The sequence below is a fragment of the Meleagris gallopavo genome, chromosome 2 (genome assembly GCF_905368555.1).
Source record: "Meleagris gallopavo chromosome 2, MGAL_WU_HG_1.1, whole genome shotgun sequence".
NCBI lineage: Eukaryota > Metazoa > Chordata > Aves > Galliformes > Phasianidae > Meleagris > Meleagris gallopavo.
The window spans coordinates 103,880,145-103,906,822 of NC_139405.1; the positions used below are offsets into that span (position 1 = coordinate 103,880,145).

Sequence of the window (26,678 nt, forward strand, 5' to 3'; positions counted from 1 at the left end):
AGCACGAAAAAGCCCACTGAGCACATTATGGTATGCAGATACAGCAAGGTATGTTATCCCTTTTACCAGAAGAGGATGAAATTAGGCAGAAGCAAGTCACCAGCCCAAGACAGGCTGAGTGAAACACACTGCAGTTAATACTGGCAACAGATTCCAGTTGCACCAGCCTGGTCAAAGGCACACACTCTGCCTCCCTGATTCCCAATTTCTGGATGAGCAATAAAGACAGAAGACAGAGAACCTTTACTGTGCCATACTGGACAACCACATTTACACTTAGAGGACCAGTACTTGGAAAATGCTAGGAAGGAGTAAAACCACTGAAAGTAATTCTGCCTCGTGGCACCAAAATAGTGACAACATTTTTATTTTAAGCTGTATAAAGGCTATAAAGTTAACAAAACAGTAAAGATAGCAGTTATCCTACTTCATTTCTGCCTTTTAGTTTCCTCAAAGGAAAAAGTTGGCACTCCTGCTATGCCAAACCACCAAACCACAGAAATAACAACACCCAAAACCTAACAAGAAAGACTTTACTACATCTGAAATCTGAAGTCTGAAAAGATCCATTCTCTTCAAACCTTGGTCTCTGCTCGTCTCAGCAAATCTCAATAACCACTTCAAGCTTCTTTAAAGCAGAGTCTCAACCCCTCTCTCCATTTGCTCTGTTACAGCCATTCTTCTCTCAGCTCTGAATTATTTTTTAATTAATTAAAAGAAAGAACAAGTGACTGGAACCATCCACGTCTCCTCACACGATACAGTCTTATCCTTGAAAGACATTTCATGGTGCCTTCAGATATAGGTCTGCTTCAGCTGGCATTCTGTTTATTAATCGAGAAAATAAAATAAAAAAATCTTCCTCCTGCAATCATGGTAGAGAGGTGTAGTTAAGCAAATTGCCAACATCTACGTCCATTTTTGGACCCATGTGACTCCAGCTGCTGAACTCCCTACCGAAAGGAAAAAGGGCAGAACTTTCTGTACAATTCTGAAACTTCTGTAACACTCACGAGTTCAAAGGATAGGAAATAAGACTGTGGGACTTGCTGAAAACAGAAGGAGCCTGTGAACAAGAAGGACCTGGATGTGCTGATGGCCAATAAGGTGATCACGAGCCAGCAGCGCTCCCTTGTGGCCACAAAGGCCAGCGGAGTCCTGGCTGGCCAACGGTAGGCCAACAGTTGACCAAGGGTTGACCATGAGGCAGATGTATGTCCCTAATGGCCAAGAAGGTCAATGGGACTCTGGAGTGCATTGCACAGAGTGTGACCAGCAGGGCAAAGGTGGTGCCACTCCCTTCTGCCCTGGAAAGGCCACATCTGGAGCACTGTGCCCAATGCTGGGCTCCCCAGTTCAAAGGGGACAGGGAACTGCTGGAGTGAGCCCAGCAGAGGGCTGCAGAGATGGTGGGAGTCTGCAGCATCTCCTGATGGGGAGAGGATGAGAGCCCTGGGGCTGTCCAGCCAGGGGAAGAGAAGGGGAGAGGGGATCTGATCATCAGTATCTGAAGGGTGGGGGGAAGAAGGATGAGGCTCTTTTTGGTGGTACCCAGAAATAGGACAAGGGGCAACAGCCACAACTGGAACCCAGGGAATTCCATCTGAATGTGAGAAAGAACTTCTTTATTGTGAGGGTGACAAAGCACTGGCACAGGCTGCCCTGAGATGTAGTGAGGTCCCCTTCTCTGGAAATATTCAAAATCCATCTGGACACTTTCTAGTGCAACCTAAAATAGGGAACCTGCTTTAGCAGGGGGTGGGACCGGGGGGATCTCCAGAGGTTTCTTCCATACCCTAAACAGTTCTGGAATTCTGGAGGGGAAGAGATGTGAGGAGCAGCTGAGGTCCCTCAGCTCAGCACAGAGCAGAGGAGCTGAGGAGAGGCCTCGTGGTGGCCTAAAAGGGGTTGAGGCGCAGTGCTGAGCTCTGACCTCTGGTGACAGTGATAGGAACCAAGGGAAGAGCATGGAGTTGTGTCAGGGGAGGGTTAGGTGGGGGTTAGGGAAAGACTCTGCCCCAGAGGGCAGTGGGCATGGAAGAGGCTGCCCAGGGAAGCGGGAAAAGCCCTGAGCTGCTGGAGCTCAAGGAGTGCTTGGACACTGCTCTCAGCCATAGGGTTTGGGTGGTCCTGTGTAGAGCCAGGAGTTGGACTCGATGATCATTGGGGGTCCATTCAAACATGGGCTATTCTATGATTTCAGACCTGCAACTCCTCCTTTTTATTCCCCATTCCGTGTGCAATAGAAGCACAAAGACACTTGGTTATAGAACCATAGAATGGCTTGGGTTGGAAGGGACCTCAAGGATCACCAAGCTCCAACCGCCCTGCCACAGGCAGGGCTGCCAACCTCCACATTTAATACTAGACCAGGTCATATCGATTTCCCAAAAAAGCCATCACAGCTTTCCTCATAGTACTGCTCTGTGGGCACTTCCCAATATACCATGAGAGCTCCTTCCAGCTTTGCCAACTATGAGGTTCTTCCTGATCACGCTGTTTGCCAGCTCATTTCCTCACCTGACTGTTGGTCATCCTCTCCCTCCTCCTTACTGCGTGCTGCTGTTACAATATGAAAATAAAAAAGAAGTTGAAGCAACTAAACCTGTTGCTAAATCAAATGCATTTCTAGAAAAGGTGAAATCAGAAAGAATGGACCATCGCTGTGTGGTACCAGTCGTGGGTCAGGGATTTCAGAAAGCTGTAGAAGGCTACCGAGAAAAACAGGCTCTGGAATGAGCCACCACCACTGTCAAACACCCACAGGCAGAGCCTTCATGGGAAAGAGCAGCAAAGAATATCATAACACAGCTACTCCTCCTCCCAACTCACTGCTGTACACCGTATGAACCACCAGTTCTGCACCACGACCAGTGCTATTCTACAAGTCTCAGGGATGAGCTGATTGTGAGCCTAGCTCTTCTCTCATTCTTGGCTCTCCTGTGGCACAACACAGTGCAGCATCACAGCTTCTCTCTCAACACCATGTGACAGATAGAGGAAGCTCAACAGAAACTGCTGTGATGTGCTGGGAGCAAGCAGGCTGCTTGTGCTGCAGACAAGAGGCAGAATTTGCAGGTTTGGGGCAGAGGGAGACAAACATATCTCTAACTAAAGCCTCAACCTTTTGAGCCAGTCCTCCAAAACATAACCAGTTCTATTTTAAAATTCTACATTTTCTAGTGTGACCTGACTCAGAATAAGGAAACTTATCAGTTACCCTTTACAACCACTCTCACAATCAATATCATACCACACTAAACAGAAAAATATAAAGGCTTGATTCTGATGTCATAGCAGTATTGCTAGTCTGAGCTCTGCACTGTTTTTAACTGCCCTGAATGAGACTGGGATTGTTCTGGACCTTTGGGGAGGATAATTCTAGCTGCTCTTTGGTGACTTTAAGAAGAAGTCCAATTAAGAATGATTAAAACTTGGACATTACAGCCACAACAACTATTTGGCATAGTCAGTGGTCCAGGTTGCTTTAGGTAAAACTCCCTAATCTCTGTGTCAACATCCTGGCCACAAGCAGTTTTCTGCTGCTCCGAGAGAAGGCAAAAGCAGAAGAAAGACAAAAGATCATAGCTGACTGTGAGAAAGATAAGAAAAAAGAACTGATAAACAACAGAGAAAGATTTCTATTTACTACTCAGAGAACCCAGAGGTAACTTTACTTGAGATTAGCAGATTAACCCCTGATGAAAGAGGCTGTGAGGGAAACTTATTAAAGCTGGACATAAGGGAATGCCTGGCAGTATTCTGAATAGGAAAACAAACTTCTCCCAGTCAACAAATGAGAATTAGACTTTGTGGTCACAGCGTGTTATAATAGGATCCGAGCTGAATGCCGAAACAAGGCAGCCTTGTAAAATGGTCTTGTTGATCAAGAGTCAACAAAAAAACCTTTCACTTTTTAAAACATTGCTACAGCATCATGAGTTTAACATTATGTCCTATCACAGCCTGCAGAACACTTCAGTTCAGACACGCAGCTCACAGCAGGCTGCAATTTCCAGAAGGCACTCACTCACCTTTCTCAAGAAAGCATTTTTTAACAAAAAGCTTTGCTGCTGTGGCAGTGTAGATCTGTAAATCTCTGCAGGCACTACTATGATATTAAGTGTGTGTGCAACTCACAATTCCATGAAACTGAGAAATAGCATCCAAACACTTTGCCAGAGAGTCATGCAGTTGCTGGCAGCATTCATCTAACTAAAAGAGAAGATTAGTTTAGGAGTACAACTAGAGGAGTTACTGGCCTGTCATATGCTGCTATCATGAAGTTGAGGAGAAGGCTGATGGATTGCTCTACACTGATTTGGTGAGTAGAAGGAAGGCGTTTGTTGAGCTGGTAGTAGATGGATGAAATGATTGTTTCTAGTCGAGACACGTTGATCTCTGTGTTATGATCCAAAGTGTTAAGGCCATTATCTCGGAAGGCTTCAATCATATTCCAGATATCAACAAGATGAACTAAAAATAAAGGGAAAAAAAATTAACTTCTATTTTGTAATGCACACAATCTTACTTTTAAGGCACTACATCTGAATATGACATTAGTTTTTATTTTGGAATTAACCACTACTTACTCATCTTCAAAGTGAGAGACAGAGTCTTGATACTCAGCTCACACCAGCTACTGGAAAGCAACAGCAGTGCCCTGAGTCCCTTTGGGCCTTTTATTCTGCTCCTCAATGGAAGACAAAGCCACATAAAGGAGAAACGTGCTCCTCCACCATCACATAGTGCAGTAGCACTATGCAATTAGGTATTTTCTTCTGAGAAAGACATCAGCCACATTCAACATCTACTACTGTAACCAGTTTGTAAGGTTGAACATCCCTGTACTAACTAAAAACTCAGTGCTGGAGAAGGAACTTGATGTTTCACTTAAACTGTGTCTGCTTCCAGCTGGTGCCAAGAGAAAAATATTTCATAAACATAAGTCTTGAACTCCAAAGCCTGTCCCTAAATTATCCCACTGTATCTGTTCAGGTATCTAACTGCTAACAACGTAGTGAAAGTGTGCCAGAACCACACTAAGTGATCTGCAGAACCGCATTAAACAATGTTTGAAAATGTTTCAGTGTTTGAAAATGTTTCAGTGCTTGAAAACCATGCAGGGCAGTGGGTAAGAGATCTGAGGACCAGCAGGAATCCATTGGTCCAAACCACCAATTCACACCAAACCTGGATCACCGCCTGGTGCAGACAAAGATCACAAGAGCACTCTGGTTTATGCATATATATAAATGAAAGGTTACTCAAGGCGTATGTACGGCACCAGTGAGTTAGGCCCTAAGTGTGCATGGCACTATAATTAGCAGATCTTAATACCTTGCTACTGATTAAGAGACCTTTTTAATTCAAAAGCATGGTTGGTGTTTTCTGTTTGCATCTGCACACATCTGCAGGACTCCTCAGCTGCTCTCCTGTTCTCTCCCACACCAGTTTCACCATTGGTAGGAGGCAGCTGCTCCAATAGTCCGCCAAGCATTTTGCTTGGTCCAGTTTAATAAAGGAAATAGAACCCCTGGGTTCATCCTTACTTTGGTGAACTATTTAACGTGGAAGGCTATGGAAGAGAATGAGAAAATATACAGTGAGTAGTGTGGCATAAACTTCAAGCGCTCTCTGAGGTTGCTACATATACGCCACGATGGTGAAATGCAGACACCTTTGTGCTGGTGATCATCACCAAGCTCACAGCTGCATCCAGCTGTCTGCTGGCTTCCGTTCCACCATGGTGGAAAGGAGACAAAACAGCCTGGGGCTGGCTGCACCAAAGTATGTCAGTCTGGCCCAGGTACTTGAGGTTTTCCCTTAAGCATTAGAAACTAAAACTGAAGACACTATAAATACTGGTCAAAAATCACTGCCTCTTTAATTATCCCTAATTTTAAGTAACAGCTCCCATTGTTGATTATTCCTGCTATATTTAAAATTCACACGGGTGGAATATTTGCATGAGAAATTGACAAAGAGTGATTAGAACTCACGGTTACATCGCTTCTGCACAAACCGCAGCTTGCAGGCTGTTCGATACGTTGAAAGTCTGATGACATCAAAGTTCTGGGCTCCTGTGAATAAAAAAGAAGTTTGTGTTTTTTCTTGCCTCTACGACACTCAGCTTATTTGTTTACTTTACAAGTGATGTTGACTGTTTCTTCACACGCATCATCCCTGTTATGGGACAATGACCAAGATTTTCACGCGGTATTTCATGAGGAAATGGGACCAGTGTTTTACAAACTGATGGAAGCATCAGACTGACATGAGAACTCTGAAGTCCCAAAATGGAAACAAGAATTGGATTGAGTTGCACGCGTGTACAAAGAGGATCTCACTGCTGTTGGGTGGTGGGTACACAAAAGACAGAAGAAAAGGGGGGTGATGCTCCTACCACTGTCTGTATTGCAACCTCCTCTCCCCCAGCTTTCCTTCTCCCAAGCAGATCCACACCAGGTAAGAAGCAGAAGAAAAAGCACAGAGGAGAGAACCCCAACCTCACCAAGAAGCTCCCACTTCAAGATGTTTAAAACTTTTATTGTACCTTCAACCAATCCCACATCATGTAAACGCTGTCATCTGTCACCCGTCTGCACCACATCCACCAGCTCCTGCCAGCACTGCAATTACTTTGAACATTACAAACCCGGGCAATCCCTGAAACTTGTATTAATCCTCTGCTAAAGGCCAAACAGCATCTCCTGGGCTGATCAGACGAGATGATAAATGATGTGGGGATGATAAATGACACCGCTCTTAAGTCTGGTATCGATCATTTCAGATCTGGAAGAAGCCAACAACTGGTCCAAGCCTTGAAAATTTCATTAATCATAAACAGAAATGTCTTAACTGGCTCACATTTCAACAGCACGTGTGGCTACTCCCTGTAATCAGTGGAGTTCTAAGGAGGAGTGTGAACAATCTGGCTGCACAGCAGTGGGTGCACATGGATCCTGCACCTCCCATGTTCTCACAGGAGTGCACACAAGTAACATCCGTGCAATCTTTCAGACTTCTGAAACGTCACTGCCTCTGAATGCCACTGAAGACTGGACTGAGGAGCAGGGAAAACTGACTCATAGAATGCAGACCTCTAACAAACACACACACCAAAAAAAAAAACCCAAAAGCAACAAACCCACATCCTCCTGAAGAAGGTACGTGGCTGCTGTATCGGGGTCATGCTCAAAAGTGATAACTTTTTTTCCTTCCTACAGCATTCTGAATTCAGAAACCAACCTGCAAACCTTTGAGTCCACCAACTCACAACTGCAAACTTCAAAAAACCACCTTATTTGATCAGTACGGGGGATGTGCAGATCTGTTTGGTCTTTTTGTCTTTTGGGTACTTTGTAAGAAATCTGCAAATATAACGCCAAGTCCCCTGCTTAGACTCACACAGACCTGTAGCCTGTCTTGAAACCAGAGAACATGAGGTGAGAAGCATCTCCTAAGAGCAGTGAGAGCACTGACCTCTGCTCCAATGAGAAGCTCCCCAAAGCTCACCCAGGAGTGGCACCAGATGAGCCAACTTGGGGAGCGTTCTGCTGGGCAGCGTGGCACAGCAAACATCCCTATGTTATTTCTCAGTACCACCTTTAGAAAACTTATCTCAGATTAAGTATCTGATTCAGTGGTTGACAACCCTACCTGTGGCAGGAGGTTGGAACTAGATGATCCTTGAAGTCCCTTCCAATCCAAGCCCTTCTATGATTTATGAGCTGGCCAAATAATGTAAGCTGAAGTATTCAGATCCAAGGCTAGACTAAAATAACTCATTTTGTGCTTTTTATGAAATATTCTTTCAAAACTCTCCATCAGAGTGCTTAGGTCTACCTTCCAACACATGAAAAACACTCCAACAGATGAATCTTCTCAAACTTTGTCAATCAGAACCTTTTGTACGGCTAGCCAAGGACCAGCCACTGCACCTCATTTTTAGACCTCTTTAGCAGGATCTGTTGTGACAGGACAACGAGAAATGGTTCCCAACTAAAAAAGGAGATATTTTGCATTGATATAGGGAAAAAGTTTTTCTTATGTTAAGTGTGGTGAAGCACTGCAACAGGTTGCCCAAAGAGGTGGTGATGCCCCTGCAGAAACCCAAGGTCAGGCTGGACCTTGGGTGGACAGTGATAGGACAAGGGGGAATGGTTTTAAACTGAGACAGGAGAGGTTTAGGTTAGATCTTAGGAGGAAGTTGTTCACCCAGAGGGTGGTGAGGCACTGGAACAGGTTGCCCAAGGAGGCTGTGGATGCCCCATCCCTGCAGGCATTCAAGGCCAGGCTGGATGTGGCTCTGGGCAGCCTGGTCTGCTGGTTGGTACCCTGCACATAGCAGGGGGTTGTAACTGGATGAGCATTGTGCTCCTTTTCAACCCAGGCCATCCTATGATGGGGCTCTTAGCACCCAATCAAGCCATAAGTGTCCCTGTTCACTACAGGGGAGTTGGAACAAATGGCCTTTAAAGGTCCCTTCCAACTCAAACAATCCCATGATATCACAGCAATATATGCAGTAAAGCTTGATCAGCTTCCACCTTCACTTCCAGCCCTGACAGCTTTGCTTGCAGCTGAAACTAGAGCACACAAACACACTTGAAGGCTTATCACCACCTCAAGACACATGCATATAAAACAAGGTCATTTAACAGCTACATGCAAAACCAAAGAAAAAAGTCCATTTCATGTTCCTCTCTTCTTGTGTCAGACCACAGCATAAGCTTCAACGAGGTCACTCTTCTACAGCATGGGTGTCCAACCTTTTGGCTTGCCTGGGCAGCACTGAGTGAAAAGGAGTTGTCTTCATCCGCATGTAAAACACATAATGTAGTTCATGTACATAAGTAACAAAGAACAAAGTAACAAAACTTTTCTTGTTCATCTGAGTTCTGTCCAACTGAAAGATGGAGAGCCCACAGCTTCCTTGGGCACCTCCTTCAGTGCTCAACAACATCCACAGTGAAAATGTTTTTTCTCACCTTCAGTTGGAATTTGCCATGTTTTAGTTTGTGTCCATGGCTTTGTGTCAGGAAAGCCTGACTCCATCCTCTTCAAACCCTGACAATAAGAAACTTCAAATTGCCCAGGGAGGTGGTGGGGTCACCATCCCTGGAGGTGCTCCAGAACCATGGGGATGTGACACTGAGGGATGTGGGCAGTGGGCACGGTGGGGTGGGCTGGGGTTGGACTGGGTGATCTTAGAGGTCTTCTCCAACCTGAATGATTCTATGACTTTATATATTCTGCAGGTCAGGAAATTAGAACAGCTTACATAGATTTCTTGCTAGCTCCACAAATAATACAAAATCTACAAACACACCCTTGGGTGGTGTGTTAAATGTGGATGAATGTCATAAAATCTCCTTCTGCCTCATAAGAGGAATCCTCTAAATACCAGTGAACATCTGTGTATGAAGATCTCCTAGAAAGAAGAACACCTCTGCATTCATCTTCACAAGGAAATATGCTGTCTTTCTCGAGACAGATGAACACCTTCAATCTGCCAACCAACATGTTAGAGTGCCTTACAGAGAAAAGCAGCTCAAGGAGTCCACACACCAGCACTTCCACTGATAAAAACCAGCATGAACCACAGCTGCAAAACCCAGCAGAACACCTATAAACAAATGATGGAAGAATTATCTATTCTGTTAGATAATTAGAGGAATTTTAAATATTTTTCAGCAATTTAGTCAAAATTAAAAACAAGCAAGTAGATTCCTGCTCCCCTTGCCTTGGGTGGCAGATTCAAACGCTGCCAGCAGAACTCTTTGAAGACAACACTATAATCAAACATGCGTGCTTCAGAAGAAATCTTTTGCTAAAGTAGCTTTAATGGTATCACCAATATGCAAGGTAATTAGAACATCAAAGCAGGAATTAAGTGACCCTGAGAATCGTCATCAAATTAATACTGAAGAGAAACTGTATGGCTGCACACAGTTACTGATGAGAAGCAGTTACCTGTAGAAATCGAGCTGTACCAAATGATCACCAGATGATTACTGGAGATACAGACACGTGTAGTACTCTGATGTATCAGACAAAGCTCTTGTAATGGAGAAGCACTACTGTCATTTCACAAGATCCCAATGAGATTCAATTTGGGATTTCATGCACCAGTGCAACCACCTTTGCTTAAGCAGAGCAGAGGCACAGAAACAAATGAGGTGTGGAGGCTGGAGAGCGCAGGTGTTGGTTTGTGCCATGTGCTGAGCACACAGAAAGGGATCTCTCTATAATCTCAGACATAAACCAAGCTGGAAGGCAGGGAGGAATACAACCCAGACAGCTCTCACATGAAAGGAAGCAGTTATAAATTGTCCAGGAATGAAACTGTTCTTGAAATTACAAGATGCTTATAACCATACTCAGAATGATGCTCTGGAAATCCTCCAGCAAAACAGTAGCACTGGTATGTTATCTGTTTAAGAAAGACATTCACCAACCTAAATTCTGGATTGTAGGATGTGCTGGCCTAGCCCAAGGAGTTTCATTCAGTCCTGTGTTTTAGTAGGAAAGTAAAGTAACATGAAGACATGCACACACACAAACACACACACACAATCTTTTATTTCTAACTGCTCACATCTTTTTAAAAGGCTGTGTGTCATTCTTTAAATGAGATTACCTCCAGACAGGCACTTGATTTATACTAACAATTACAGGCTCTCTTTGGGCATCACGGTGCACCTTAAGGTGAAATATGCCCTTTCTGACTTTATTTATTCTAGTAGCTGTCTACAAACTTCAGAAGTCCCAATATATGGGAAACATGAATGCTCCTTACAAAAGGAGCTTGGCAAAGTGTAGCAGTGCACGACTCCTCAGGCACTGTTACCCATCTCCTGCGCTCTCCTCCTGACCAGCACCCAGGATGCTTTTCACCAGCTCAGGCAACGGTCTTGAGGAAACCAGATGTAAATGATTGGGTGAAATCCTAAAAAGAAAGCTCTGTGTAAAGAATAAATGATGTTACCTTACAATCTCTTACTTACTCATTTCCATGAACAGCTGTCTCTTCTCCGCCATTGTCCTCCTCCTCTTCCCACTCTCCTCAATCATTCTGAAGACAAAAACGGCAATGAGTGTTTGTGCCAGAATTCCTGGTACACGAACAACTTACTGTGAACAATATCATTATATTCCTCAACCAAAATAGTTTGGTTAGATTTGGAAAATGAAAAGAAGAGCCAAGAGTTGGACTCGATGAACCTTATGGGTCCCTTCCAATTTGGGATATTTTGTGATTAAGAGTAGAGAAAAACAGGCATTTCCTCATATCTACAGCATTCCATATAGCAGAGAGAACAGTGTAATACCTCTTCAAGCTGTGCATACTATAGGAAACAGTAATTCTGACATTTTAGTTTCTAACCTAATGTTTGTAAAACTCAGAGATCCTTACAGGCACGGTGCTGGGGTGCAGCAGGGGGTTGTCTTTAAACAAAAATTTTAAGAATATCACCCAACTTTGAAACAAGCTGCCCTTTTTGTCTTAGGGAAACAATGAAAGAAGTGGCATAGAAGTAGTGGGACTCATCCCCTGAGCTAAGGAGCCACAGGGCAACATAGTTCTTCCTATAGCTTACTTCATAAGGGAGTCCCAAAAGACAACTACTGAATCTCCATCGACCGTAGCACAACAATAAGCAACTAAATTCAATATTGGTGTAAAATTTCAGTTCAAATTGCTCCATTATATTATTCTGTTGTTATTCACCAACTAATGAAACATGTTTTTTAAATGACTTAAAACAATGAAACCAACCAACAAACAACAAAACAACAAGAGAATGCCTAGCAATCATTCTACGATCTCATCAGAAACCAACTCCAAGGGAGCTGGCCAGCTCATCATCATGCAGCACAATGGCAAGACAGATTTCATTAGGCTTAAATGTCACCCAAGGAAAAGAAGCTGTGTCTTGGCACTTAACATGTGCTCTGATTAACAGCATCCCTCAGCAGTCCTCTACTCTCTGTTAATTATTCTCTGATAATGAACCCAACATGCATTCATCCTGGAAACCACCAAGACCTTTAAACTGAGCAGTTCATAAAACGAAAATGACTGCATGGTTGTATCTGGAAATACACTTTGTTTCCTACTTCAGACAATCATAACTTGGAACCAACGTCCTTCTTGCTATCCTCAAACGCTGCCCCAAGCTTAGGAGCTATTTTTCAGTGCTAACATTCCCTTTATCTCCATAGGCATGTCATCTTGAAGAATGCCAGTCGCTGTACCAGCCAGCAGCTTTATTTCAAATGCCAGCACCTCTCTAAATTCCACAACAGATGGACCCCATGGGTTGGGTTAATTACTCGGTCTTCTAAACAGCTTTAATAGACACCATTTTATCAAGACACAAGGCACGATACCACTGCATTTTCTGCAACATTGAAAACCACCAGGATGACATTACAACTGCTGGCCTTGGGCTTTGGGTGCGTGTCCCTCCTCCCACCTCCCAACAACCTGCTCCCATCTGCAGTTTCCTGGATCGCTGGGCCTGGTCCTCGTGTCACAGCTGCATAGAATCACAGAATGGCTTGGGTTGGAAGGGACCTCAAGGACCATGAAGCTCCAACCCCCTGCCTCATGCAGGGCCACCAACCTCCACATTTCATAGCAGCCCAGGCTGCCCAGGGCCCCATCCAACCTGGCCTTGAACACCTCCAGGGATGGACGGGGCATCCACAGCCTCTCTGGGCAGCTGTTCCAGCACCTCACCACTCCCTCTGTAAAGAACTTCCCCTGACATCCAACCTAAAGCTGCAGTGTAGAACATTTAAAGTCATGATATCACCCTGACATCAGCCTCTTCCCTTATAGAGGCTTCATCATTTTGCTTGTACCAGGATTTGAGATTTTTAGAGGCCGTTCACCTACCGGTGCTATGGAACACTATGAAGGAGTTCACAACCAGTAGGCTGAGGCTGACCAAGATACAGGCTTCTACCACTACTCTTCATACTCTCTGCAAGCAACGAGAGATCCATCTGCTAAGTCCCAACACCTCAGTTCAGACTCTTGAACTGAGATCTGACTATGCAAACCAGCCTCTCCATGCTGTAAGAGCAGAAACACATAAATGCAGCCTGATCAATCAAAACTCAGGACCTTGTGCCAGGGAAGGTTCAGGTTGGTTATTAGGAAACATTTCTGCTCTGAAAGAGTAGCAATGCAGTGGCACAGCTGCCCAGGGAGATGGTGGGGTCACTGTCCCTGGAGGTGTTCCAGAACCGTGGGGATGTGGCACCGAGGGTGGGGTGGGTTGGACTTGGGGATCATAGAGGTCTTTTCCAACCTGAATGATTTTCTATAATGAATAATCTTCTGTCTTTCTCAAGGGAGCAAAACACTTGAAATGTTCGCAGGTGAAGAGCTCAGCAACCACAGAACCAAACAAGTTGGAAAAGACCTCCAAGATCATCAAGTCCAATGGTCAACCCATGCCCACCATGTTCATTTAAAAAAGTGTTTCAGTGCTACATCTCCTGCACTTGCTCACAAACAAACAAACAAACAAACAACAAACCCCACTTGTAAAGCTGGAACAAAGAGGTACAGAAGGACCTGTGAGCCTCAGCAGAACCACAAACAGCCTGGACCCTAGAAGGGACTTATAGCAAAGCCTCACTTGCCAGCAGAGGTAAGGCACTTCAACCTCTTGAAAACCAGTGACTGAGAAGCAGGCAATGCTTCTTGCTATTTGCATAAAGCTAGAAGCCAAAACCCTGCAAATGTTACAGATCACACGTTAAGAACATTTTTAAGTGCATTATCCTGAAAAGCTGAATTTCACTTTAAAAGCCTGGGTTAAAACTGAAGTACTGAGTCCTGTGTTCGATTCGGCTCCTCTGTATGATGGGAAACCTGCTAAGGACCACCAGGAGCTCATCTCTAACCCCTCTGTTGTATTTCACTTCTGCTCAAGAATGTAACCTCACTCTTACAGTAAAGAGGTTGTTTTCTTACCTCTGCTCTATACTGATGTGTGCTTTGCAGTGAGACAACGTATTTTGTCTGGTTTTGTGTTGCTTTCCCTTTCCCTGCCCCAATGCTTTCCCAATTAAAGATCTGTATCCTATGGTATAAAACAAACCTGTTTCATTTTTTCCTCTTGCTACTAAAAAGACACAGAAGTCCTGGCCACAGTAAATACTGAAGACACAAATGAAACAAAAAGGAAATTGGAGGTCTGCAAATTCAGGCTTCAGGTGCTAAGTGAAACCAGCAAGTTTTCAGAACTTACAGTATGGGTGAACAAAGAACAACACCGGCCTTAATTTCACGAGTTTAAATAACACTCAATTCAACCAAAGGCTGAAATGTCAGCATTTGCAGAAACGTGCTTGGACACAAACCACCTACACTGCCATCAGCCTTTTAAACATCATGGAAAACCTAAAAGGTGATAAAGATCTGAATTTCACACCCAGATGTGTTGCATGATGAGCATCCGCTTTAGCTGTTCTTGCAAAACGTTCCCTTTTCCCTTAAAGCAGAATGACTACATAACCCACCCTGCTCCTAGTGATGGTGATGGGACAGTAAATCCTGGATGGCTTCCATAGGCATTTCCTCCTCAACAAGCTGCTCTGTCACCTGTAGCACTCTGGAGGGGACACTTGCATTATGATAGCTCCTGCCTCACTTAGCAAAAAGGACTAGGAGGAAGTTAGACTGGATGGCCTCCAGAGGTCCCTTTCAACCCTAAGGATTCTATGAGGTTCAACCCAATGCATTTTTTCCTTAAAGGCTTTTACAATCAAATGCAGCTGAATCTGCAGCCGATCCTTCTGGCTGGACAGCTCACAGAGTTTCAAGGATTCTGCTCTGCATGGAAAGCTGCAAGCTCAAGTACCTTCTACACATTTTGGTCTTCATACTGGTTCTTGCCATGCAGGTGCTCTGTTCAAGTCCAACTCAGTGAACTAGAGAATATTCTCCCTGCAGCAGCAGAGCAGTGCTGACTTTAGCGTAAGAATGGTGCTGGTTCAACACAGTACAGCTCTGTTTTATGTCAAGATGCAGTAACTCTGTTCAAGGAGGCAGATATGAGATCAGTAAGATGAACACACTGCTGTCAAAGAGTTCACCTTCCACCTAGCAGAGAAGCCAGCAGAGCTACTGATGCTGACTGTGCTCTACACATCTTTAAGTCAAGCATGCTCAGGCATGCTAAGAGATATGATAGTGACAATTATTTTTACTTTATATACATATATATATATATATATAAGCTATATTTTATACTGCGATGGAAGGAGCAGACCCACGTGCTATGGGATAATTCAGCTTTTCACATTCCTCCCTTTTTCCTTACCTTTGAAAATTCTCTCCCATGCCTACAATACATACAAGCATTATTTAAGCCTGGCTGGATAAAAAACTAATGACATAATAAAAGGTAAAGCCTGAATGCTTTCCTCCCCTAGATGTGCTGCAATGGGCTCAGCCACTGATGGCACCACAGTGCTTCTTGATCACTCACAGCTCAAGCACAGAAGGACCTCAACAGGCCAATACTACAGGACCTATTTTACAAGGTTTCGCTCTTCTTGGAGCTCATCAGCTGTAGGTAACGGCCCAGACAAATGGCATTGCCTTTTCTATGGATGCCCCATCCCTGGAGGCATTCAAGGCCAGGCTGGATGTGGCTCTGGGCAGCCTGGTCTGCTGGTTGGTGACCCTGCACATAGCAGGGGGGGTTGGAACCAGATGAGCATTGTGGTCCTTTTCAACCCAGGTTATTCTGTGTTTCTGCGATTCTATCAGTGGGAGGAGCCTGACCACGGAGCCAACTCCAGCTAATGGCACAGCCCTTGCTCATGACCCAACCACCGCCACCGTCCCAAATCACACCATCTGTTCTGCCCCAAGCATCACCACAGGCATCTCCTGCCACGTTATAAATCACAGCCTGAAATGCTGTCATCCTGGTTCCGTACCTGCAACTTCAGCTGTTGCCTCACTGCTTTCTAATTACTTTAATTTAGGGACTAAATAAATCAGCTCCTGAGCTATCGGAGGGATGTGTTGCTTTTTTCCCCTTGTGTTGGGGGTGGTTTTTAAATACTCCATTTGTTTTTACTCTGTAATTCCACTTGTGAGACACCCTCCAAAGGAAGCTCTGATAACTTGAAGATCTGATAACCACTATCAGGCACTATGACAAAATGCTTCAGCTCCATCAGCTACTCAGAATGCAAATACGAGTTCATTTATGAAAGATTAAATTTGAGTTTGCTTAGCATCCTCACGTTCATTTCTTTCAGCTTCTAAACTTCCACGGTTCCCATTTTCATTTGATGCCAGTGATTTTCAATGGTTTGTTTTATCTTAAAGTCTAAACGTGACAATGCTGCTGTCCCACTTCCTTGTTCCTCTCTTCACCTTCCATTCTCATATGGTTCAAACTCTGATCTCCCTTTCATCAGCAGTCAAACACGAATGCATGTAAGCGATCAAAAGTACTCCACTAAAAGTTGGGCACAGGTTACCCAAGGAGGCTGTGGATGCCCCATCCCTGGAGGCATTCAAGGCCAGGCTGGATTCAGGCTCCCAACCCTGAATGGAATTCATTAACGCATAAATAACGGTGCACGGAGGTATTAAGAATGCTTTGATATTTTACCTCAATATCACATCAACCCGACAAACAGAGCATCCATGAAGAACCTTCTGGTACTACAGATCCCCAACAAAGCTCAAATGCTTGCTTAAGATCTTCACAAGCCATAATGGATGGCAGTTTAGAAGAGCAGAATCAAGGTTGGAAAAGACCTATAAGATCACCCAGTCCAACCATCCACCCATCACCAATAGATGTCACTAAACCATGTCCCTCAACACAACGTCCAAATGCTCCCTGGACACCTCCAGGGTTGGTGACTCCACCACCTCCCCGGGCAGCCCATTCCTGACCACTCTTTCAGAGACCACTCTTTCCCGTGTATGTTTGTTAATTTTATTTAAATACAGTGGATCTGGAGCTACTTCTAAAGAAGATTTAGCATAAAGCGCACAGGTATGACACAGTACCTTTCCTTTCAGTTAAAGGGCAATCAAGCAGTTTGGAAAGAAAAGCAGTGCTAAGAAAGGCCTGCTGCCCCACTCCATCTACACTCAGGTAGAGCTCCAGCCCACCTGGATGACTACACCACTTCAGCACAGCAATGTTTCAGTGCCTGCACTGTAACTATTTGTGCACTGCCTGGAACAGCAACAAATCTGTGCCCTTAGGATCTGTTGGGGGCAATGCCAGAGCAGGGAAAGGCAGTGACACAGAGCGACAGCGAAGCTCTGCAGCTGATGTTCTCAAAGCCATAGAAGATAAGAAAGCTGTAAGGAATGGCACCAGGTGATACATCAGGGATGTACATCTGCCGAGTTTCAGTAGAGAGGGAAATGTTAAGCATGCCAAACAGGAAACCCACAAGCTATTAAGGACAGCACTGCATGCTTCAGCATGCATCATACAGTCAGATCAGCTCCCCAGAAGTTAGGGGAAGAATCATAGAATGGCCTGGGTTGAAAAGGACCACAATGCTCATCCAGTTCCAACCCCCTGCTATGTGCAGGTCACCAACCAGCAGACCAGGCTGCCCAGAGCCACATCCAGCCTGGCCTTGAATGCCTGCAGGGATGGGGCATCCACAGCCTCCTTGGACAACCTGTTCCAGTGCCTCACCATCCTCTGGGGGAAAAACTTCCTCCTAATATCCAATCCAAACCTCCCCTGTCTCAGTTTAAAACCATTCCCCTTGTCCTATCACTACCCACTCTCACAAACAGCCGTTCCCCTTCCTGTTTATAAGCGCCCTCCAAAAAGGGAAGGATGCACATAAGTTGGGCACAGGGATCAAGAACACAAAGGTGTTTTCCTTTAATAACTTTTTAAGTGTTTAATAGTGCCTACTTCATATACTCAAACTATTAAAAACTGAGATACAAGTGGGTATCGATTGCAACACCATTCATTTTTAAATACATAAGTTGGCCAGCAAAAGTTCCCCAACAGATAGCACATTACAAAGCCCCTTCCCATGTCTTCCAAATTAAGTTTACCTATAAGGTTCATCGGCACATTTTGTTACGTATGTGCATTGCTTTAGCACAGCTGAGAGGTTCAAACACTTCCATTCCTTCCGGAGAGCCTTGAAAGCCCACATGACTGCAAAAGAGCCACGAAGCTAAGCTTAGCCACAGGTAATCAGTAGGAACTATTTAAACACTAAACCAAATGTACACATTACAATCATGATTTCTCTTTGGCACTGAGAGAAAATCCATAAAGCATAACTCAACATAAATGTTACAAATTTGAGTCCTTATCACCAAATAATCCTGAAAGCACAAAGTTAAGAAGCAGCAGTGATAATGCTAAGAGAAGCAGGCTGTGCTCAGAGGGCAACTCTGAGAACTGTGCCAACTGGAAAACTCTCCTTTCCTACCAGGGTTGGCAGCACTGACCCTACAGACTGCCCACAGCTGTGCTAAGGGAGTTCCCTTCCCTTTTAAAAGGAATTTTAAAAGGAAACGATATGCAAAGAGCCTTCTTTGAGAAATAAAAAGCTTGTAAGAAGAGCAGCTAGCAGATGAGTGGAAGCACGAAGCTCCTCCCTGAAGGATCCTGGTTACGAGGAATTGGAAGCTGCCACTCTTAATGCCACCCTGTGGTACTGAGTGCACAGTATGTATAGGCTGACTGAAAAAGCCTGTGTTCTACCAGTGATGCCACATAAGCCCTTCTTTTTGCATCACAGCTTCTACTTAAGTTTTCTATACCGTTCACCACTGTAATTTATGTTAGTATTGGTAAATAATGCGATGAATGAGAAAGCTCACGGACAGTAGGAGTTTGCCCTTCCAAACTGCCTGCAAGAGGAGCAGCAGCCTGCTGCAAGCAAGCAGGAGCTGGGGGCAATCCTGAGTGTCTACTGCTACCACAGCATCTGCATTCCCAACAACACAGGACAGTAATGAGCAAGTCAGGCTGGGGGCTCATAGGGCTCTCAGAGATCTGCAAAAGAAAACAAGAACCCTCTGCAAGAGAAGCAGCAGAATCCCAAGGAAGATTTAAACAACAGGATGGTACAGTCAAGGCAAAAGCAGCCTGGGACAGCTACCACTGGGAGCTGCAGAGGAAAGCACAGCAGGACTGCAAGGCTCAGAACAGCGTTGGAATCATAAGGTGAACTGGGCAGTCTGGCAAATACCTTTGGAGGAGGTGCAGCACAGACCACAGCCAGCCTCACTAACAGCACTCGTTCTGATGAGAGATTACTGCTGGAACTGCCCTACAGTGGTTAATTCTTTCCATCTTCACTAGCTACTGGTCAGTAACACTCTTTTATCCAAACTCTGCACTAATCTAAAATATCCTTTGGAAATACACAAAGCAGTGGCCTCAAACAGATGCTTCTGGGTTACCTTCATTCCTCTGAGTGCATTTTATAGAATCATAGAATCACTCAGGTTGGAAAAGACCTTCAAGATCATCGAGTCCAACCACAACCTAGCCATCCTACCCTAACTCCAACAACCCTCTGCTAAATCATGTCCCTGAGCACCACATCCAAACGGATTTTAAACACATCCAGGGATGGTGACTCAACCACCTCCTTGGGCAGCCCATTGCAGTGCTTAACAACCCTTTCTGTAAAGCAGTTCTTTTCCTTATATCCAGCCTAAACTTACCCTGGTGCAACTTGAGGCCATTTCCCCTTGTCCTGTCACCAGTGAGAAGAGACCAGCCCCACTCTGCTGTAAGCACCTTCCAGATACTGAAAGAGAGCAATAAGGTCTCCCCTCAGCCTCCTTTTCCCCAGACTGAACAGCCCCAGTTCTTTCAGTCTCTCCTCATAGGCCATATTCTCCAAGCTCCTCACAAGCCTTGCTGCCCTTCTTTGGACCTGCTCCAGCACCTCCATGTCTTTTCTGTATTGAGGTGCCCAAATATTACTTTACAATATATCACCTGGCAGTACAGCATCACATACACTAACCAAGGAAAAGGAAACCAAGGAAAGACAGGAGGAAAAAAAAAAACCAACAACTTGAGTAATTCTTCAGGCCAACATTTCTCAAATTTCCCAATGTGGAAATGAGAATGTTCACTTTTTTTGCCTGGACAGCCACAGCAGCCAACAGCAGAACACGGAAACTGACACAATGCACACTCAGTTTCAGGAACACGAATAAGAAAACTGAAAGTACAAAGCGTTTTTAAAGGGCAGCACTGCACAGCTGTTAACCAAACTCACGGCAGTGGCTCGGCTGCTGTCAGTGCTCTCAAGCAGCACACAAACCATTGGCAAAGTGACTCCCAGCCCACCTGGGGCTCACCAATCAACGAAGAAAGGGAGCACTGCACAGCAGCGTGGCTCTCCACGTCCATCGGGTTGTACAGAGAGACGGTGACATCCCTGCAGACAGCCAAGGTCAGGCTGGGTGGGCTCAGAGCGCTGACGGAGCTGTGTGTGGAGCTCCGACGGAGCTGTGTGTGTCCCTGCTCAGCAGGACCTTTGAGGGTCCCTTCCAACCCTAAGGACGCTGTGCCGTGGAGGAGCTCTCAGACACAGCCGTGCACACCCAGCCCAGCATTACCTGGCTGGCACACGGAGCCTCGCAGGGCAGCGCCCACCTCAGCAAATCCTGCCAACATCGAAGGGACAACCTGAAAAACAGACAAACAACCACGCGAGGAAACAAAACAAAACAAAACAAAACACCATCAAGCTGCGTGAAAAACCCCACGGCTCTTCTGCTCGGGCTGAAACTCAACTTCTCGCCGCACGCAAAGAGGAGGGGCTCCAAGGCGGTGCACGAAGGGCTGCCGATGCGGTGCCGAAGGGCCGGGCGCTGCCACCCGAACCCGGCACGGAGCGCGGGACGAGCCGCGTCCATCAGCAGCCGAGCACCGCGCCGCCCGCCCCGCTTCTCGGCTCTGAGAGCGCCGGGAGCTCCTCCCGCTCCAATTACCCCGCTAATTGCGCAGCCCGACCCCGACGCGGAACCCGGATCGTCCCGCGGCTGCCCGCGGCCCCGCTGAGCCCGCGCACCTCTCTCCCGGGATGGCCGCCCCGCTCCGCCCGGCCCGCGGCCGCCGCTCCACCTCGGCGTCCCCGCTCCAACGGTCCCCGGCCGCCTCGCGGCGCGCAGCCAATCGTTGGGCGCCTCCGCGGGGGCGCGCGTCCTCCGGCCAATCCCACCCCGCCCTCCGCCGCCGCGAGCCAATGGATGAGCGAGCCCTCCAGCCTCGCCCCGCCTCCTCGCCGTCACAGCCAATCGCCGGGCGGACGCTTCTCCGGCGGCGGACGTGCGTGCGTTCGCACCGCCCCTCGGCCAATCAGACGAGCTCTCCGTCCTCGGGAGCGCTCGTGCTCTCCAGCCAATCAACAGCCGGCGAGGCTTCGCGCGCTCCCGTCTGCGGCGCAGGCGCAGTGAGCTGTGAGAGCTGCTCCTCAGGGCGCTGAGGGGACTTGGAGATGAGATTTCGACGTGCTGAGCTCAGCGCGGGGCTGGAAGGGACCTCAGGGATCATGAAGCTCCAGTCCCTGCTGCTGGCAGGGCCACCACCTCCACATTTCATACCAGCCCAGGCTGCCCCATCCAACCTGGCCTTGAACACCTCCAGGAATGGACTGGGCATCCACAGCCTCTCTGGGCAGCTGTTCCAGCACCTCACCACTCTCTCTGTAAAGAACTTCCCTGACATCCAGTCTAAACCACAGAGACCCCAGGAGAGGGAGCAGCCCATCGGCCATGAGATCTCACCGGCACTGAGGCAGCAAACTACAAGCAGAGCCATTCCAGGGGAAGACTCAAAGAGGAATGGTGCAAAATATGGACAGATGGCTGTCAGAAAAGTGAGGTACAAAATCACAGCACTACAAGAGCCTTAGTGGAGAAGATTAACTCTGCCCTGGTGAAAATAACTCTGCCTCAGTGAAAACCAGAACGGGGCAACGTGTGCTTAAAATTCATTTACAGCTTTTCAAGTCTGAAAATGGTCTTTCTGTTCAGCTTGAGGTGGAGTTAACAGTGAAGCCATTTGGAAAAAAGCTCTATCCTTCACCTCTACAACAAGTGCACTTCTGCATTTACGCATTCGTGCACTTGAGCTCCCACAACCCCAGTGCCCAGTGTTCAGAAGTCTGTAGGCTGAGTCTAAATTCATTTGGCTGTAACGAGATCAGCCCAAAAGAAGCACAAGCAAAAGATAAGGGTGAGAATACATACATACATGTAGATAGATGTACCTCCAGCTGTGTGTCCCGAGCTGCTCCTCCATCTCACAAACGTATCCCCACTTAACAGCCAACACAGCAACTGAGATAAAGCAGAAGCTGAGATCAGGAGAGAGGAACAGCCTCCTTTTTGTTCCTTTCTGGTGTGACAAGATAATTACCTTGCTTGAGCCATGGGTGTGCTTCTTCTCTATATTTAGACATTGATTCTGCAGCGTTTCTTTCACTCACAAGTTTTGGATGTTTTTTTTTTTTTTAATTGCAAATTGGCAGAGAACAAAACAAACCAGATGATGATTATTAAACTGAAAGCGTTCAGTTAAAACAGAGATGAAATGTCCAAATGTAACAGGATGGCCTCTGTACAGCTCCCTCCCAGGGCACTTAGCACAGCAGATTCATTACTCTGAAGAGCTGCATGGAGAGCTGGTGGAAAACCAATGTAGGAAAGTACGGATTGCTTAGGAAATGGGCACTCATTGGTGATAACTAGATAGGAGCAATAGCATTTCTAGGGACCTTTCACAGAATTACACAGAATGGCCCAGGTTGTAAGGGACCTCAAGGCCTGCCACACGCATGGCCACCACCCTCCCCATTTAATACCAGCCTAGTCTGCCAGGGCCCCATCCGACCTGGCCTTGAACACCTCCAGGGACGGGGCATCCACAGCCTCTCTGGGCAGCAACCTTTGATACTTAGATTTTGGGCTGCACTGCTTCCTAACTGTGGGTTGTGACCATCCCCTCCCTTCCCAAGTGGGGCTAATAAAGGCTTACAGATTTATTTATTCTTTTAATAAAAAAAATACAGCAACTAATTAATTACATGAAGTAAAGCAGAGAAGACAAACCTCGAGAAGCAACCTGGTGTAGTGGGAGGTGTCCCTGCCTGTAGCAGGGGGTTGGAACTGGATGATGCCCAAGGAGGCTGTGGATGCCCCATCCCTGCAGGCATTCAAGGCCAGGCTGGATGTGGCTCTGGGCAGCCTGGTCTGCTGGTTGGTGACCCTGCAAATAGCAAGGGGTTGAAACCAGATGAGCGTTGTGGTCCTTTTCAACCCAGGTCATTCTATGATTTTATGATTCTATGATCTTAAAAGTCCCTTCCAACCCTGTGGGACTGAGATGGTACAGTAATAATGAGATATAACCATTAAAGATCAAAACAAAACAGATGGAAAAGCGGTGCTGATGACGTGATATCACCACTAACGCAGACAAGTCAATGAAAAGTGTAATTTAAATTGCTCATAAAAAATGCCTGGACTCTAAAAGTCTTTTCTTTAGGATAACAGGTCCACAAAATGCTTCCTAAAGCACTAAGCCCAATGCTTTGGTGGAGATGCACTGTGATACCCTTTGTAGCTTCTGTTCTTTGACTTGCACTTTTTGGCTTCTTTGTTACCTGTCCTTTCCTGGTCACCTCAAAGTCCTTCAGCACATCTGTTCCAGTTTGAAGCAGTCATTCTTGAAGGCAGGGGAGCAAAGGCACAAACAGTAAGTGCCTCATTGCCATGCACTGATTTTCTCTCTGCTAGCAATACACAAACTGGACTTTTTGTTTTTCCTTCCCCATAGCTAAATCACACTGACAGCTTATAATTACAAGATATTATTAATTAGTATGTCAAGGTCCTGCTCATCCTCTTAGCTCCAGTTACTGAGCACCCACTCCTGGAGCAGCAGGTTGTGTTGTTGCCCCCAGACACCTTCGTGTGCAGTTGGGCTTCATTTTCAGTTGCAGATAACCAATTTTGTCTGTGTGCACATTGCTGAGATTTCCTAAATCTGTGTTATCAGTTCATTTTCTAGGGATATTCCTGACTTTTGGTGCTGATAAAAATCTTCAAGATTCATGGACTGACTGAGACACTTCAGTAGAATCCTCCATCCAAACTGATCTCCTGCTTCAGGCCTATCCATATTAAGAGCCTTTAAACCAGTTCTTTATTTTATATTCATCTTCTCAAGCTTTGCTACCAGTTTGCCACATAATTTCCTGTACCATTTGTATTACTGAAGATACACCTTACTTTTTCTGAGCAGAAAACTACTTACACTGGATTAGTCTGCACAAACCTTAGGCAAAATTGTGTTGCTTCTTCTCCCAGTAGATGTTACTTCAAAACTTCCAGTGCCTTGCATAGAGAATTTAAGAGTTGGAAGGGACCTCTGAAGGCCATCCAGTCCAACTCCCCTGCAATGAACAGGGACACCACAGCTAGGACAGGTTGCCCAACACCTGATCCAGCCTGACCTTTAAAGTCTCCAGGGATGGGGCATCAACCACAATATTAAGTATTCTGTTCCAGAGCCTCTCCATCCTCACTGCAAAAGGCTTTATCCTTATATCTAACCTTGTAATATCTCCGTGAGAAGCAGTCCCAGGCTTCCTATGCGTTCCCAGGCACCTCAGTCCCATTGACTGCATTGAGTTTTTAAGTGATTCCAGTTTTAAGAAATGTAGTTCACTGCTGTTCGTGGGGGTCCCTTAAAAAAACAAAAGGTAATCACTGAAAAATCAACATTAGCAGCACTAATGGCCATAAAACCATACGCCTTTTATTTAACATAAAATGAAACATGAAGATAAAATACACATTTGCCCATGTGCTGAAGAACTACGGTATTTTACATTCATTTATAAAGCAGGTAGTTTTACACGACAAAAAGAAGTGAGAGGAAAAGGAACAGAATCTGCAGTCAGACAGAAGCCACGGGGCAGGCTTTTGCTTGTCCAAGTGCTACCTCCTATGGGCACAGATCTTCAAGTGACAGGTTAAAAACTGGTCTTTCTTAGCACTCCTCTGATCCCTCTTAATGCTGCTGAGAAGCAAAGTGGAAGCTTACACAGCAAAATGAGTGACAACGTGTTGAGGAAACACCCTTGGCCAAGAGGCACAGCTGCAGCATGACAGACCACGTCTGTCCCTGCCATCTTACTCCTTTGCAGGAATGGACACTGTTTTAAATGTCTGCAGCTTACATTACTTAATCCCTTTTTTTTTTTCCCTCTCAATTGCCAGATTTGTAACTGAAATTTGACTTTTCAAGCAGACAGGAGCAGGGTGAGGACTCATGGCTGCACACATTTAGGGCAAAGGAAGGGAGCTGCCACTCATCAGCGAGGGTGGCTGCTGGCAGGCACGTCCCTTGCACACCTGCAGGCACACAATAAAGGACTGTACCCAGAACTTCTGTCCCTGCTGCTTGAGACAATGGGAAACACCTTCCACATCACAGCCACAGGTGGGCTAAGAGCACAGCCCTGCCCTGAGCAATGCACAGTGCAGCATCTGCTAACTGAACGGTACAGGAGACCGGCTGGGTAAGGCTGAAATCAGGGTAGGGAGGAATGGGAGATGCAGCAGTACCAGGGGAATAAGGAATGTTGTTTGTTTGTCAAAGTGCAGCAGATCGAAACACACCACTAGTATATATTTTGTCTACCCCATACATCTTAAATATGAAAACAATTATAAAGCAGCCCTAATTCCATCTCACACCCCAAGGTGTAATGTCAGCACAAGGCTGAGGTGGAGCTACGTACACGTGGCCAATGCAGCCATGCACACCTGTACAGATGCACACACATCTGCACAGCCCCTGTATGCACACCCACCAGTGAGGTGCAACTGTTTAGAGTGAAAACCCCACCAGTGTGCAGACAGCAAATTTTGACAAAATACTGGGTTCCATCCTCTTGTTTCCAAGAGATTCCAATGACAGCTGATGCGGTAAAATAACAGTTGCCCACCTTTTCAGTTTTCAGATTTGTACTTTAAAATCTGACTTGTCAATCATTCTTCTTTGCCCACATTGTTACCTTCCATGTAACTCCCAGCAACAGAGATTTCTTTTAATCACCTCCAATTTATATACAGGAGTTGCAGGAATGAGTGGGTATAAATGTCACTGGAGATTCATCTGACCCAAATGGGTACTGCACAGGTGGGACAAGACAGGGAGCTCCGGAGCCATTTCTACCCTTATCTCCATGGCAAATTGGTGTGCAGCACTGGGGCCAGCAGCTGTGTGGGCTGCAGATCTCAGCCTGCGGAGCACACTGCAGTGCCCTGCTTGTCCCTGCCATAGGGGATGCCCCATAGAATCTTATCATAGAATGGTAGAATGGCCTGGGTTGAAAAGGACCACAATGATCATCGAGTTTCAACCCCCTGCTAAGTGCAAGGCTGCCAACCAGCAGACCAGGCTGCCCAGAGCCACATCTAGCCTGGATGTACCCATAGGGCAGTGGTGGCCTCCCCCATCCGGGGACACTTTGAGGATCCCATTCCAGTGCGGCCAAATGGATTCACTCTGCTCCCAACAGCTGCAAGGATGTATCATCCCCTACAGCGAGACTTTCACCCCAATTCCTACCAGCAGCAAGACCAA

The 26,678-nt window shown here is 46.0% G+C and overlaps 1 protein-coding gene across 13 annotated transcripts in view; it reads right to left on the minus strand.

Moving 5' to 3' along the window:
- DTNB (dystrobrevin beta) overlaps window positions 1-21,247 on the minus strand; it is a 141,671-nt gene extending 120,424 nt beyond the window's left edge. For 8 of the 13 annotated variants that reach the window (XR_014881691.1, XR_014881690.1, XR_014881693.1 and 5 more), the window contains exons 1-3: window positions 11,013-11,080; window positions 6,003-6,083; window positions 4,263-4,476 (exon numbers count right to left, since the gene is read on the minus strand). Coding sequence is in view for 8 of the 13 variants with exons in the window: in XM_085218198.1 (XP_085074324.1) it covers window positions 4,263-4,476; window positions 6,003-6,083; window positions 11,013-11,079 (362 nt within the window). In the remaining 5 variants the exon portion in view is untranslated. Of the gene's footprint in view, window positions 1-4,262; window positions 4,477-6,002; window positions 6,084-9,543; window positions 9,632-11,012; window positions 11,081-19,726; window positions 19,751-20,374; window positions 20,592-20,635; window positions 20,706-21,090 lie in introns of those variants that run through there. The other 5 variants (XM_085218202.1, XM_085218199.1, XM_085218201.1 and 2 more) reach the window with 5 other exon arrangements.
- Window positions 21,248-26,678: the final 5,431 nt, after the last annotated feature.